This window comes from Thunnus thynnus, chromosome 12, assembly GCF_963924715.1.
Source record: "Thunnus thynnus chromosome 12, fThuThy2.1, whole genome shotgun sequence".
Lineage (NCBI taxonomy): Eukaryota > Metazoa > Chordata > Actinopteri > Scombriformes > Scombridae > Thunnus > Thunnus thynnus.
This window is the reverse complement of record NC_089528.1, coordinates 18,530,433-18,545,827: the sequence shown is the minus strand read 5'-3', so window position 1 is coordinate 18,545,827 and position 15,395 is coordinate 18,530,433. Positions and strand designations below refer to the sequence as shown.

The window sequence follows — 15,395 nt, the reverse complement described above, 5'->3', positions numbered from 1 at the left end:
TTAAATGAAATTGAATTACATAGGTATCACAAACACAAAACAAGACAAGGACACTCGAGAGCAACTTAAGTTTCAGTGAATCCCTCAGCTGACGCTGTTGTTACACTTTGACAAGAAAATGATCAATAACACTTGTTCAGACTTAATTTAAAGAAGTTAGAAGGAGCAGCCTAATCAGTCGGGATCTAAATTACCTTGATGCTCAGGCCAAACCCTCCAATCGTCTGCCTCCTGATCGTTACAGTCCTCTCCTGGAAGAGATTTAGTTAGAAGGAAGAAATGAGTTCAGAGTGATGCTGAGCTTATGAGAGCCCTCGAACCAGCGCACAAGGGAAGGGCAGCTCTTGTCAGCAATCAGATATAAACACAATAAAATAAAATAATAACAAGTCTGATCAAATGATGCAAAATAAAACCTAAAAAAAGAAGTTACACACCCTGATTAGTGTCTGTAAGGCATGCTTCATTTAAAATTATCACCGTACAACAGCTCACATTGTATTTTCCTTAATAGTTATTCTATCGTTATTAGTCTTAACGTGTTATCATTCTAATGTTGGTTGTACAAATAAATGATTGTGAACAAGATGTAATATTAAACCAACTAAATTAATTATAGAAATAGAAATTTCCAGAAATACATTTATTACTTACTGAGAGATAGACAAGGAGATTAATACCACTCTCATGTCTGAGTGTTAAAATATGTAGCTACAGCCAAGATGCAATTAGCTTTGTTTAGCAAAGACTGGAAAGAGGGGGGAATAGTTAGCCTCGCTCTGTCCACAGTTCAAAAATACACATATCAACACATCTAAAACTCATAAACAGGTTATATAATAATCGATACAAACATGAAAAAAAAAAATGTTGTTTTATATGCTGTATCTTGATGAACAACAATGCAGCACTTCTGTGCAGCACACTCCTGTGGCTGTAAAAACACAAATTGTCATCTTTACATTTTTGTTTGTGTACAAATTAAACAGACAAGATATAACGTGTTAATTAGTGAGCTTAACAGGTGTTAGTAGGTGTATATTTGAAATATTTGACTTAGCCAGGCTAGCTGTTTCCCCTTGCTTCCAACCTTTATGCTAAGCTAAGCTAATAGCCTCCAGGCTCTAGCTCTATTAGCGCACAGATGTGATGGTATTGACCATCTCATCCAACTCTCTGCAAGCACATTTTCCAAAATGTAAACTGTTACTTTGTTTGACACATGTAACAAACAAACAAGAACAAGACACAGTTCAGTTCAGTTGCTTTGAAAATCAGTTTGATGATTTTAGATGTGAATTTGCAAACATTTTCCGGATTATGATATGTATCCTTATCTGAAAATATATTTATCAGTTTTTTTTATTAGATTTCTGTCATATTACAGAGCCTTAGCCAAGCAGTACAGTATATCGTTGGGACTTTATGACACGCTAAGGTTGTATTAGCGTGCCCATGCCCTTTTTGTTAATTAGCAGTCATGTTTCGGACGACACAAACGCTTCCCCCATCTGTCTTTGAAGATTTTCATCCAGTAATATGTTATTAAATGAATTATGCCATCTTGGGAAAGGTCATTGACTTGGGGCCTCAGTGGAGTTTAGAAAAAAAAAATAGAAACACTTAATTTATTAATGTGAAGAAAAACCTGTCAGACATGATGACAAGTGTGACCTGTGGATGACAATCTACTCACCACGATCCAGAAGGTGAAACACTATTAAATAGCAACATGTAATTTATGAGGTATTTATCTGTATGTATCTGTGTACTGTAACCTTCAGTTATTGTATATGATACTGACTGCATGATTGTGTGCATGCCACCATTCAGTAATTATGAGACAAACTGGGTTACTTACACTTGAATAAAAAGGCTCTCCTGACACACAGATGACATCTTGTTCTTGAATGGTCAGAATATCTTTTGCCAAGTGCAGTCGAATATTAAACGGCTCCTCATTACCTTCTTGCATCAAATAAATCCCAGTCTTTGTCTGCGAACAGTCAGAAAGATAACATCATTCTTTATCCTTCCGTGACTAAATTAACTGGCCATGAAATGAAATGTCATTTAGAATACTCGTTGAAGAATGAACAGGGAAATTAGGAGTTTTTAGAGATGTCTGTTATTTTCTTTTTACTTCCTTCCTTGTCAATGGTGATGTTAGAACAAATAACCTGCCCTCTGAATAATAAACACACAAAAAGACAAAAAAAAAAAACATTAAAAAACTGTTGATTTATGATTGAAAACACAAGAAGACAAGCAGCTATTTATGAGTTGTGATAAGATTTCGTGCCCTTGGTGCGTTTTGTATGCACCCATCAAATTATATCATCTCATTTATTCTAAGTATAGGGTGGATGATGATGATGACAACTTAAGAACCGGTGAAATTAAGTGGCTGGAATCACGCTTCACCCTCTGCATTTGAACTTCCCTGCATCACGCAAGCAAGTGTGAGGACTGTGTGTGTTTCCAATGATCCATTTAGAACATGCTAATCCGCATAAATTTGCATTCTGCTATCCTTCCCCTCTCTGGCTAATTGCAATGCCTCTCCTGTCCTTGACTTAAAAAGGTCTAAATAAAAGAAGCACCTTCACCTGACGAGACTGCTAATAGAGAAAAAGCCACCGCTGTCAGCATCCTTGTCACCCAGGATACGCCAGTCATCAGTTAACAAGACAGCGCTGCATGGTTGCTATTCTTAGAAAGTATCTCAACTGCAGGTCAAACTTAAATCAAAAGTCAGTTTACGGAGCATATTATATTTCACCCATAATGAGGAAAGCGAAGAAACGAGCCTCCGCTTGCAACTGCAGCATGAGAAATGAAATTAGGGGCACATTAATTCACATTATTTGATGAAATGTGTGTGTGTGTGTGTGTGTGTGTGTGTGTGTGTGTGTGCGAGAGTCATTAGCCGAGCAAAATGAGGGCAGCAGTGCCATAACTGTACATAGCTGGGTCAGACAGCGTCTCACGTGGTCTGGCATTGTTTGACCTGTTATAGCGTTTGCATTGTACATAATTGGCCTTATCTCTAATCCCGTTTTATGTTTCACTATTACTCCCTGCTCCTAATCCCCCTCCCTCCATAATTATCTACATCATCATCTTCGATCAGATAGCACGCACATGACTATTTACACTGGCGACAGTACCAGATATGCAACAAGGACATCTCTCTCTTACCACATGCTCTCGGATACATTGTGATGTTAAATCGTTTCAGGCGCTTGAAAATGGCAAGGCACTTTCTATAATCACACTCAATTCACCGCCATTGATTGAATCCTACCAACCTCTTCATTTGAAGTCTTGAAATCCATGTGCTACTATGCAGTGAGGGATACTGCAATGGAGAAAAACAAGATTGAGTTAGACTGTGGAGGCAAATTCATGACCGACTCGCTGCAGCAAAACCGTACAGCCGATTTAAACTACCATTGTTAGCAGTCTGCCTGTTTTCATTATAGGCCTGCCTTTCTCATATAGAAACTAGACAATGGACAGAAATTATTTTTCATTGAAATGTGACTCAACTGAACTGCTCGAGAATAAAAAAAAAAAATCCCCATTGAGCAATCTTGGGAGAAAACTGGAGGCCATTAAGCAGCAATGAATAATTCATTAGCAAAGGTGAGAACCCAAGTATCCTAATAAATGTTTCAATATCTAATCCAGTACACCCAGAAATGAACTGTGTTACCATATCTGATGACTTGTCAGAAGAGAGAGTGTAAAACTGAGTCACACTGGGAGAAAACACCCCAATAAAAGCACTACTACCTGAGTACTACTGTGGTTTTAAAAAACTGAGTTACATCACCAATAAATAACACACCTTTTAAATCATCTGACTTCTCTATGCAGACAGATACACAAGTAGTCTCAAGAAATGTTGTGAGAGGAGCAGCACATGCCTCATTTACATAAACCAGTCCCACTCAGTTTTAATCAGACATGACTGCCACTTGACTCTACAAAACGAGTACAGAACAAAAATGGCTCACACTTGAATTATAGAACCCGTGCCGCAGAGGGAGTTGGAGGCTTACCTCAATAGAAAGGCCCCCAGCTCTTTGTATGTTGAGATCTAGCCATCTAGCAGTGAGTTGATCCCAGGTCTGAACCGTAGCAGAGGGCCTCCCCAAATCATGGCTGTCATACACGGGTTGAGGGGGGAGGAGAGAGAGAGAGAGAGAGAGAGAGAGAGGGAGCACCGCTGTCACCTCTCCTGGCTGGCTGTAGGTGTTGCAGGGGGGCAGGGAGGAGGATTATTCCCAGTGGAGCTGCTGCTGAAGAGCAGAATGAGGCTATCCTGTAAGTGAGGTGGCCGTGCTGCAGTAACAAGACAATGTGGCTAAGGTATCATTCTGAAATCCACTTGCAGGTGAGGTGCTGCCGTGATCTGATAAGAGCTGAAACAAACAAACACAAATTGAAGTTTTAAAGTGGGGAGGAAAAAAAAGCTCAACAAGAAGAATGAATATTGTTGATTAAATGCTTCTGACTGTGACAGAAAAGATCTAATCTACCGTTTCCCGGAAACACGCGTAAGTGTGATGTCAATATAAATGCTGCTTTTATGTGTGATGTTGAATCAGAAGCAATTCACAGCTTTATTTCCCAAATAAGTGTAGAAAAAAGAGATTCAAAGTGAGTACGAGTACCATTCCTCAGCCTGTGATGAAGAATACCTCACTTGTAAAAACCTGTGGATTCTTGTGCATAAATGCTGAAATGCAATTAACTCATATTCTTCAATTTTCTTGGGTTTTTTATGCCAAGTACAAATGACCTTTTCAAAGTGTTTATTAAGTTCCAATAGTGCACTCTTGAAACATCCTCCTCATAAGTATGCATTGTTGGCTCAGTGCCACCTTTTTTTGTTGAGCTGCAGTGATCATTGTTCTTCAGGATTTAAAAAAACTTACAGTAAATGCACTTCAAGCCACATGTTCATGGATAAATCATTGACTAGTGATTATACAGTAAGAGTAGCCTTAATGAAACTTGCAAATAAGTGCTAAGGGGAGAGAGTCCCATCTGGAGCATGAGCAGAACAACCAGAGTGATTCAGCGGATCTTTAAAGAACAAAAGCTGAAGCAAAATAGTAGAAATTTCTGCTTTGACCTTCAGAGATTAACTAAAATATTAATACTTTGTTAAAGTCCATGCAAAAAACTTCCAGCTGTGTGATCCTCATCATCAAATTAAGTTTTCCTCAGGCAACAAGTTCATTCCCCGAGGCTAATCGCTCGAATGGTAATGTTTGGCAGTTTTACTTAAATTTTAAATTTTTAGCTTGGATTTCCTATGTATTTGTGTGTATTTGTTTGTATTTTAATGTGTTTAAATTATTTGAATCTTGAATTGCAACCTTTGGAACTTTCTGTTGTATCTTGGTTTTAACTTTCTTTAATGTTTTTGGTATTTTGTGTAGTTTCATATGTTTAATTTATATGATGGTTTTGTTATCATACTGTGTTTGGCTGCACTATGAGGTCACTAAGACAAGGTCCTTATTACATTTGTGGTATTTATGGAGCTATAATATTGTATGTTGACATAGCCTCAGTCACCAGTTTAATATTAGGAAGACATTAAAACTAATGAAACAACGCTGCAATAAATTTAACCTTCGTGAAGGTTATAATATACCGATTTGTTTGAAACTGTTGCTGAGAAGTGTCGATGCAACTTTATGGTCATTTTGGAAGTTGCAGTTTGAGCTGCTGTTGAATTTGTATAGTTTAACCCTGAGGGGTGTTTCTCATATCTTGTCCATCCCATTTATATCAATGAGGCTAGACTAAATATTAGGTTTAGCATCAAGGATTTCTTATAAACTTTCAACTTAAGTACATTCAATAATGTTAGTTGCAGTGTAGTGTGGATTACATCATATTACAGTATTTGCAACACAGTGAATATGATAGTGTTACCTGCTACTTTCATACAGAGCTCAAATGTGTAGATTTTCTGTTTTTCTTTGTCTTATCTGAATAGATTTTGGTTTAGAGCTGCAACTAATGATTATTTTCATTATTGATCAAGCTGTCAATTATTTTCTTGATTACATGACATTGTTTTTCAATATATGTCAATATACTGTACATGTGTTTCATAGATTTATCAAAGGAGCTTTACTGACTCTGGAAATTCAATTTGAAATACAGGCACAGCTTTTGTCTTCATCTTTTCTCCACCTGCCTCTACAGTCTACACTGTGTCAGAGACGAGCCAGCTCTGTGTAACGGATGTAAGAGAAACCCTGACATCATTTGCGGACCTTATTTAAAAATGAATGTCTTCATGTGGTCAGCTGAAAAATATGTCTGCGGCTCCGAGATGAGCAGTTTGTCTTTGCACATGCCCTCCTGCGCCGTCCTGTCAGACGTGAGCACTTCCCTTGTTTCTGTGAGAATCCAAAGATTAAATAGGCGGAACCTTTTGTGCCTTTTAAGTTGAGTCAGCGTAACTCCATTTACAACCACGCCATCAGATATTTTCAGTCCTACCAATTTGCCAAGCAGTGTTTTTCAAATAATGCTCTCGTCTTTGACACAATGGCAGGCAACAGAAAGAGAGGAGCAGAGTTAGATTGCCTGGATGATGTGGAGATTGTAACATGACATCTCCATCTCTTAGACCTGAGGACAGCTGTGGCCCATACAGGATGATGAATGGCCATATCTCCGTGCAGGTGGAGCAGCTGTCTGCAGAGTGCTCCAGCAAATGTAGTTTTACTACCTGAAAATGGAGATGGGTTTCACTTTCTGTATATTCACTTGTTCTGTGACCTGGAACATATGGTGCCTGGTGAGTATAGCCTTTAATCTGGCGTGTGATGATGGCAGATATTATGTTACTTAAATATTACGGGATCCCAAAAGAGTTCTGCTCAATATCAACAGCATTACACTCACAAAATTTCACTGGATCTGCCAGTTCATATTAGAAAACATGACATTTCTGTCACAAGCTGCCAGCCTCCTCTGTTGTTAAAATGTCCACCTTTCTTTTAGTTGTATCTTTCAAACACAATCACCGCTCTTTCTCTAGATAACGGAAAAAAATAGGAAACTAATTATGATTATTTATTATACAAAGAAATGTGTTCGCTTATCTTGTGAGCAAAACACTCTTTGGACCCCTTTTCTTTTATATTCGGAAAATAATCATTTGTGACTAATTGCAGATTTATCTGCATAAATCTGGAGGAGAAGCTGAATTATTAGACAGATTTTGTTTTAGGGTACAGAATTGGTTTTTCTTTTAAGGGTCTCTAATCGTCATGGAACTACCTAATACAGTATATGTTCGTCCATATTAACATTGCTTGTTATTTAATGTTACTAGTTAAAGGTAAAGTCAGTGATTCTAATCCAAGACACTTTTTGTCAGATTTAGTGAATATCTCCTCACGGTCCGCTAGCTGTCTGTTCTGTGTGTGCGCTGAAAAAAGAAATCCAGTGTCCATACACAGCACTGGCTCTGCAAATGGGCATGTAAACACAGTGGCTCGGAACGAGCCACACAACACTACTCCAGCCAATCAGCAACAGGGGGTGTTTGTGCTCGTGTACAGGACAGGAGGCAGTCATCAGAGCAGCTGTCTGTGTGAGGACATGACAGTCTCCCATCTCCAGCACCCATTGAATAGTGAAGGAGAAGTTGTGGCCAATTCACATAGAAAATGTTTTCTCACGGAACAGATACGCTTCCATTTCAATACATGTATCAATCCACACTGAATCCAAGACAGTCTCACGGAGACCTTTTGTGTTTTTTTTATACTCCAAGTCTGTTTCTGCTGCATTTAGTGAAGTGTAATCTGAGCAGGCAGCTGTTCAAATCACACAAATATCCCACTGTATATGTGTTTTCAACTTATTAACCGTATCAATGTATCAATAAATACAAACACTGTTGATTTCTTCCCATTGAGCCAACATGCAAACTAGTTAGCTCAGTAAATTTCTGCTGTCAATCAGCCTGGTGAAAGCAGTTTTTCTGGCCACTGTCCTCTCAGCTCCCCGGGAGCTGCAGCTGACAGACGGCTGCTTCTGTGTACAGAGACGCTGAACGCAGGTCGAGTGAGTATTCGGGAGGCCGCAGAGAGGCAAAGAGTGTGAATGGACTGCTGTGGTCACATGAGATGAAATTTTGTTTCCCGCTCATGATAAAGTGTGAGAGGAACAGAAGTGACTCTATATTGCTATCGCTCTGGATTATTATATTTCTCTTTTGGTCTTTGCCTTGGCAATACACGTCCATGAATTTGGGGGGCAGAGCTTCTGAAGGAGCACAGAGGGAGGTGTGTATTTGTTTGGGTGTTTAGTTGAAATACAAACGGTCTTTCTCCAGAATGACTGACTCTACCTTTAAGTAACAGTAATTGATCCTTGATAAGGGCAACCCATAGGGTTATGTTTTGATTCATGTGCTGGTACCATGATACCAGCACACAAGTAGATGATGTCTTTATGCATTAATAAACAAGTGGCAAGGGAAAAATTTACATGTCTACTTGTTTTGTCTATAAAATTCTGAAAAATACTGAATAATACTGATCATGTTTTCCCAGAGCCCCCTGGCAGGTGATGTCTTCACTGCACTTGTTTTGTTTTAAGTCTATAACCCAAAGATATTCAGTTTGTTATCACAGAGGACTAAGATCTCTGAGCTGGAACCTTTTTGACATAGTTAAAATTAAATTTAATGATTAAGATTTGATTAAGATTCTTCTCTCAATTAATTGTTTAGTGTACAAAATGCCAAAAAAAAAAAATGTAAAAATGCACATTAAAAGTTCCAAGACTCCAGGCTGGTTGCTTGTTTTGTACACTAATTCTCACATTTAAGAAGCAGGAACCAGAGAATAATTGGGGATTTTGCTTTAAAAAATGACTTTGACAATTATTTGATTATCACAATTTTTGCAGATACATTTTCTGTCGGTTGACTAATCAATTAATCAACTATCATTTCAGCTCTACGTGGTTTTAATTTCTTCACCTGACAAATGTGTGACACACTAAACTGAAATCTCACACGCATCAAGAGTTTGAACAGTTCTGTGTTTACCGAGCATATCTCGTATTCAGAAGGGTCTGTTTTGTGTGCCACTAGAGGTGTGACTTCTCCTCATTTTCTGCCAGATTATGTTAGAGATCGATCTTTCGGGATAGAAGATAGAGAGAGCATCTCATCATGTTTTCAATTCTTTTAGAACATTTGTCAAAAAATAAGTCTTTCATTACCTCATAAGTCAATAAGTGAGACCAGCAGTGCGCTCCATGCCAGATGCTCATGAATGATAGGCAGAGGAGTAAATTAGTGATGGACACATTTATAGACCGGGCTCATGACCTTCCTGACTATGATGTATGTTTTTTGGCATCAGAGGGCAACCAGATATCAGGTGGGTGCCAACTTAAATCAGCGAGAATCATCTCACAAACTGGTTCCCTGTTCTATCAGTGGACATCAAGGAGCAGAAATAGAAAAGGAAGCACATCCTGCAGCATGTTTTCCACTGACAGGCTCCTTAATTGGATTGTAATCTTTTTTTCTGTCTTTTACATATAATATGATGGTGCAACGCCTGTGGATAAATGGATTGGGCAAGTCAAGCATGTTATCTTACACGAGGGTCTTAATTAGGCTCAACAAATGAACACAAAGCCTTTATACTACAGCGAATAGCTGAATTATTTCTCCTAATTATACTATATACGTGTGAATAGATCCAAAATACATATGCATACAGTATAGTCATTTTTATATTTCAACCAATGAAGCCAAAACAGCCAAGCTAGGGAAGACTTTGGGGCCTGGAAATGGCACCATGCTGTGTAGAGTACATGAAAGGATTAAAAAGCTCAGCATATTGCTGAAGGCTAGGCTACATTGAAATTAAGCTACACAGTCGAGGGACACATCTGTTCGCTTTCTAAATATAAAGTGGGGAAATATAGAACTCTTAAAATATCTCTCAATTGCTCTGGCAAATTATTTATGAATTCAAACGGCGTTACATGAAACACATTACTATCTTAGGGAAATAGATTACGTTGTGTAAATCACAAACTTAAAGAGTTTTATTGGGGATGAAAGCACCATTTAGAGACATATAAAGATTGTAATTTTGCATTATACTCTTTAAATCATTTCCAGGAAAATGACAAAAAACAAGATACAACTTATTTCCCTGAAAACTTCCTACGAAATATGTTGAGCTGCAGCCAAAGACTATTCTCATTATTGATCGATCTGTTAATTACTTTTTGTATTAACTAGTAAATTCTTTAGTCTATAAAATATTAAAAGGTAGTGAAAAAATCCCATCACAGTTTCCCAGAGCCCCTAGTGTTCAAATTGCATTTCAAGACTACAAAACTCAAATAAAAGCAGCAGTTTTATGTCACATTTAAGAAGCGAGGACCGGTAAGGCAGTGCTTAATGAATAAGCAGACTCTCAGCATTAATCAAGTGTGACCCAAAATTGTCCAGCCTGGACTACTCACAGGTTGTAAAGCATGCAGGAAATACTGTTTGTCCTCAACAGAAATCAAGAGGTGGAAGTATAGATGATCTTTATCTCTAAGGGTTTTGTCCCTTCTATGTTAAGCAGCGTGCTAATATCAATATAAACGACTGTAATAATCCAACTCCTTATTGCTTTTCTCAGGGCAGTTATCACCTTCGTGTAGCTTTCAGTGCTTTGGTCTGTGTTGCAGTCTTGAACCTCTAAATCAGATGGGCTGGTATATGAGCCGCATATAAATGAGAGTTGTGTCTTCTGTCTTCCCCGCCATGAGACTTTGGTGTGCATTCGCTTCATTAGCCATCAGTCTGCACTAAGCCAGACTAATAGTTTTCTTGTTGCATGACAGTGACTTCGTGGCACAGACCACTAATATATATATTTTTTTCCTGCACTGTGAGAGAAAATATCTGCATTTTTCTTTTATTTGTGCTGCTCATTCGTCACGCTGTAATATAAGCATATGGCGTCTCCTCTGTGAATTCAACATCTGGAGCAGCTCGTATGGATGGTCGACCAAACAGTTGCTATAAAAACGCCACAGAAACATCAGGTGTGATGCATTTCTTTTCTCCCTGCTGCTGAGCTCTGGGGCTAGATTGTAATGAAGATATCCAGCCTTACAGTGACATACCGGAGGCTCTCCCAGCTGCCCTTTTGATAGAACAATCACAGAAGGGAAAATGTTAAAGGATAGCTGTATTTTGGAGAGACTGTAATACACAAAAAGCTGCAAAAATCCTGCCTTAGTTTCTATCTTTTACTCTCTCTGCTCCCATTGCTACTTTTCGATTTTTCTCGGCAACATTTGTCAAGTTTGTGGCACATCATTATGAGCGCAGCACCCCCTTCTGTGGTCAAAATACTGTAGGTCACTGAATAAAGCCACACGGCAATAAAAAATGAAATGCTGCTTCAAACCGAATACAGAAAGTACAACCTCTGGATACAGAGAACAACTCTATTCCATATCAGGCGACTAGGTGATGCAGGAGGAGCGCAACAGCACTTGATGTCAGTATGTACATTCACTGCTTCTAGTAATGCCTCAGGACAACCGATCCTACTCGTATATTTTAAGACATTCAACTAGATTCTTTTAAATGACCAAAAGGGATTCAGAAGCAGCAGGACGAACAGTGGATTACTGATTAGTAGAGAAGATAAAGTGTGGAGGAACTCCTTGTTGTGCGGTGTAGACATTGTTTCCTGGCAATGATGGATGTGCTATGTCGGTGATGGGTAAAACTTTTGTGGCAGTCTCTTCCAGTTCCAGTTATCGTCATATCCAGACTGCGACACAGTACTGTATGAAGGATTCAAACAAGTTGTCTCTGGCTCTCTCCCTCTTTCTCTCTCTCTCTTTTGCTACCATATTGACCAGACCTTACTGACACCATTTCTCTCAAGCCTGATTTTCTGCCAGTGTACCTCTGTCACTTGGCCAAACTGCTATTTGATTTAGGACATAAGCAGAAAAGGGGGGAGGGAGGGGATGCATGTGCTAGGGCATAAAATTGTCAATGACATGTCAACGTCTTTCCCTCTGTAGGAAGCGAGACCTCCAGTACATCAAACAGATTGCTCCTGACCTATGACCACCGAATGGACCAGCTAGGCTCAAAACTCTTGTGCATGAGCACAGAGCTTCCTGATGCTGGCGCCCTGGTGAGGAAATAAACCTGAGAAATCATGGATGTGCTGTCTGATTTCTCAGTGGAGCTTCTTAGATACAAACTGCACAGACTGTCTGTCACCTTGCAGCCCATGATGAGAAAAAACCAGCCTGTCTATCTGCACCCTGCCACACCAGTTTATAGTTACAGAGGCAACATAAATTTTGTGAGACACAAGAGATTTCAGGAGCTTTCTGCGAGGCTAATAAAACACTGGACCAGCAGCAGTAGCAGCAGCAGCAGCAGCAGCAGGCTGTGGTGAAATACTCCTCAGGTTTATCACAGATGGACGTTGCCTTGATGCTTTTTTCCCCCAAGAAGCAGCTGCGGAGTGTAGAGACACAAGGCGCAGGGGCTGATGAGAGATTTGTGAATAGTTCAGAAACGTTTGAGATGCAAAACGGCCTGTTTACAAAAAAAAAAAGTAGCTTATGTATATTGTCGATTATTGGCACACTGTGCAGGCAGAGTACTTTAACGTTGCTGAATAGCACTATGGATGAAAAGGGGTCTGCTGCTGCTGCACTGGCTGGAGGAACTGCGGGTGGCTGTGTACCTGCACTGAGGCAATGTTGGGTTTTTTTTTTGTAAGCCTACATATTTCCTGCAAATCACATACAAATGAATCGGTGTTTCATCACGAGGCCCATCATAAGTGAACTGTTCAGCTCTCAGTGCATCACACCAGGGTGACTATTAAGAAGATACGATGCGCTATTATCCATCGGATCATATAAGGTGGATGGTAGATAAATCTCGGTGCGCAGCATTAAGGGAAATTACATCTCAAAAAAGTAGATTGCAAATGGATTTATGTTTCGTTTCATGTTTTTTTGGCATCATAATTAACTACCTACGTCCGTCATGCACTGTATTAGGAGGCAGTGTAAATGTAAAAGCGAAAAAAGGTTTGCGAGGCTTACCTGATTTTTCTAGTAACAGGTGGTGATGTCTTATTAGATCCCTTTGGACTCGAACACCAATCCCTTATGTGACGGGGTGTTTTTTTTCTTCTTCTTATTTTAATTTATGCAACGGTTGCTAAAACATCTCTGCGAAATCACAATGTATCCCTTGTGGCAGCATCGCCCACACGGCATCCTGGTCCACTACACTGTAGCAATGTGCAAAAACCGACAGAAAAACAGCCCGCACTCGCACAGAAAACAAGATTTGTCCATATTTCCTGGGCAGCGGCGGTTTCAGGGATTCCTCTCTGTCGACATCTCTGGCAGAGGGTCCAGTTTCACAGCTCGCTGTCTGTCTCCCTCTCGCATCGTGCTGCCAAAATGACTGAAGCTGGAAATCACATGCGGCTGGTTTAACGCGCGCGTCAATCGACTTCGTTTAGGCACCCGCACAACTCTGGATCCATAAATATTACATGATTCTGCCTTTTTTGACTGTTTTTTTTTACAGACGTTTGCTGCTCTGTCCCACATAATACCGGTGCTGAAGACACACTAACATTTCACAAAGCCTTTTTTTTCCTTTTCTACCAAAGCCAATTACATTTGCGTGCACTGCAGTGTGTGTGTGTGTGTGTGTGTGTGTGCCTTTTTGTTACCTCTTTGGGACCTTTTCCAGTATAAACACCGACCTTGTCGGGACCAGTAGTCCTGATGGGGACCAAAGCCTGGTCCTAATGAGGCAAAACGTCATTTCTGAGGTCCTGGTTAAGGTTAAGGTTAGGGGTTAGGCATGAATTGGTTGTGGTAAGGGTTAGGGTTTGGGTTAGGCTGTCCACAATGAATGGAAGTCAATGCAAGGTCCTAATAAGGATAGCTGCGCAAACTTACAGATGAGCATCTGCGCCAAAAGACAAAAGAATAAGAATATTTGGTTTGTTGTAACGCATATCTCATCATTCAAAGTTAATTGGACAACTTTCCCGAGCTAAATGGAATTTAAAAGAGAAAGAAAGCATGAGTGGATTTTCTCAGTCTTTTACAGTCAGACTCCCATTACTGAGTTTGTGCTGTCAATGAAGACAGTGATATCCTCAGTACACACACACACACACACACACACACACACACACACACACACGTAAATATGCGTTCAGACAGTGAAGTACACGGACTCTTCTTCGAGGCCCTCGCAGGAGCAGCTGCGCAGGCTGACCATGCAGGTGCACCTCATTTTCCATGCTGTCATCATGCCAGCTGAAGGCTCCCGCTGTTTCCCCACATGATGCAACTCGACTCTTCTGACGTTTCATGTTGCCTACCAACCCGAGCGGCACGTCATATAGACAGCGCCGAGGAGCACGTGGACATTTCAGATCATGTCTCCTATTTTGAAAGGCTCGTTAATTAAAAAAGGTCAAAACTGCAGCACTGAACCAGTACTGGTCGTGCAGCCTCCAGCTGTTCTCAGGGTTATCAGTGCCAAGGGGAATGGTGTGATTTGGAGATAATAAATGAGTGTGCTCAGTGACTTCACACCTCACTATAACAACAGCAGTCTCTATATGTGTCTTAGAGGCTTTACAAACCAAAGCCAATTCCCACCCCAATTATGCTCTTATGTAGCCTGCATATATTGTTAGGTCTCATATGAGGACCTAATTTTATTCTATTGCACCATATTATGCACTTTTACAGGTTCATATTTTTAATCTGGGGCTCAACTGGTATATCTTTGCATGATTTACAGTTCAAAAAAACTCCTCATTTAATGCAAACTTAAACCTGCAGTTAAGCCTCTGTTTGAAACAGGCCGGTTTAGCTCCTGTCTCTTTAAGCTCCCCTCTCAAGGAGCCCACTCTTGAAAGCTGCCCCTCAGGAGACATCCGCAGGCTCTGGAGGCTACATCAACGAACCATGCAACAAACTGGCAGTAGTAGGATTTCACTACTTTTTTCTTGTTCTTTACTCAAAATGTCAACTTCTCAAATACATCAGTGCATAAGATAAGATGAGATAAGATAAGACTGACCTTTATTGTCTCCCTTAAGAGAAATTTATCTTGGGCTTTCAAGAAAACACAGGTGATGTAACAGCACTTGGCCTCTCCATATACACACAATACATCTGCATACATGTACAATCAAATTACAGTTAACATGCAGTATCACACACAGATCCATATACACCAAAACATACACACCAAGAACAATGACCTATGCCAGGATATTGCACATTACATTCCC

At 39.9% G+C, this 15,395-nt stretch overlaps 1 protein-coding gene across 1 annotated transcript in view; it reads right to left on the bottom strand.

Annotated features, from left to right (window-relative positions):
* The window catches only part of sntg1 (syntrophin, gamma 1), a 32,226-nt gene extending 18,185 nt beyond the window's left edge, over positions 1-14,041 (bottom strand). Inside the window, exons 1-5 of the mRNA XM_067606067.1 lie at positions 13,165-14,041; positions 4,068-4,430; positions 3,312-3,361; positions 1,862-1,996; positions 195-251 (exon numbers count right to left, since the gene is read on the bottom strand). Of these exons, the coding sequence (XP_067462168.1) occupies positions 195-251; positions 1,862-1,996; positions 3,312-3,338 (219 nt within the window). The 5' untranslated portion in view covers positions 3,339-3,361; positions 4,068-4,430; positions 13,165-14,041. The remainder of the gene's footprint in view (positions 1-194; positions 252-1,861; positions 1,997-3,311; positions 3,362-4,067; positions 4,431-13,164) is intronic.
* Positions 14,042-15,395: the final 1,354 nt, after the last annotated feature.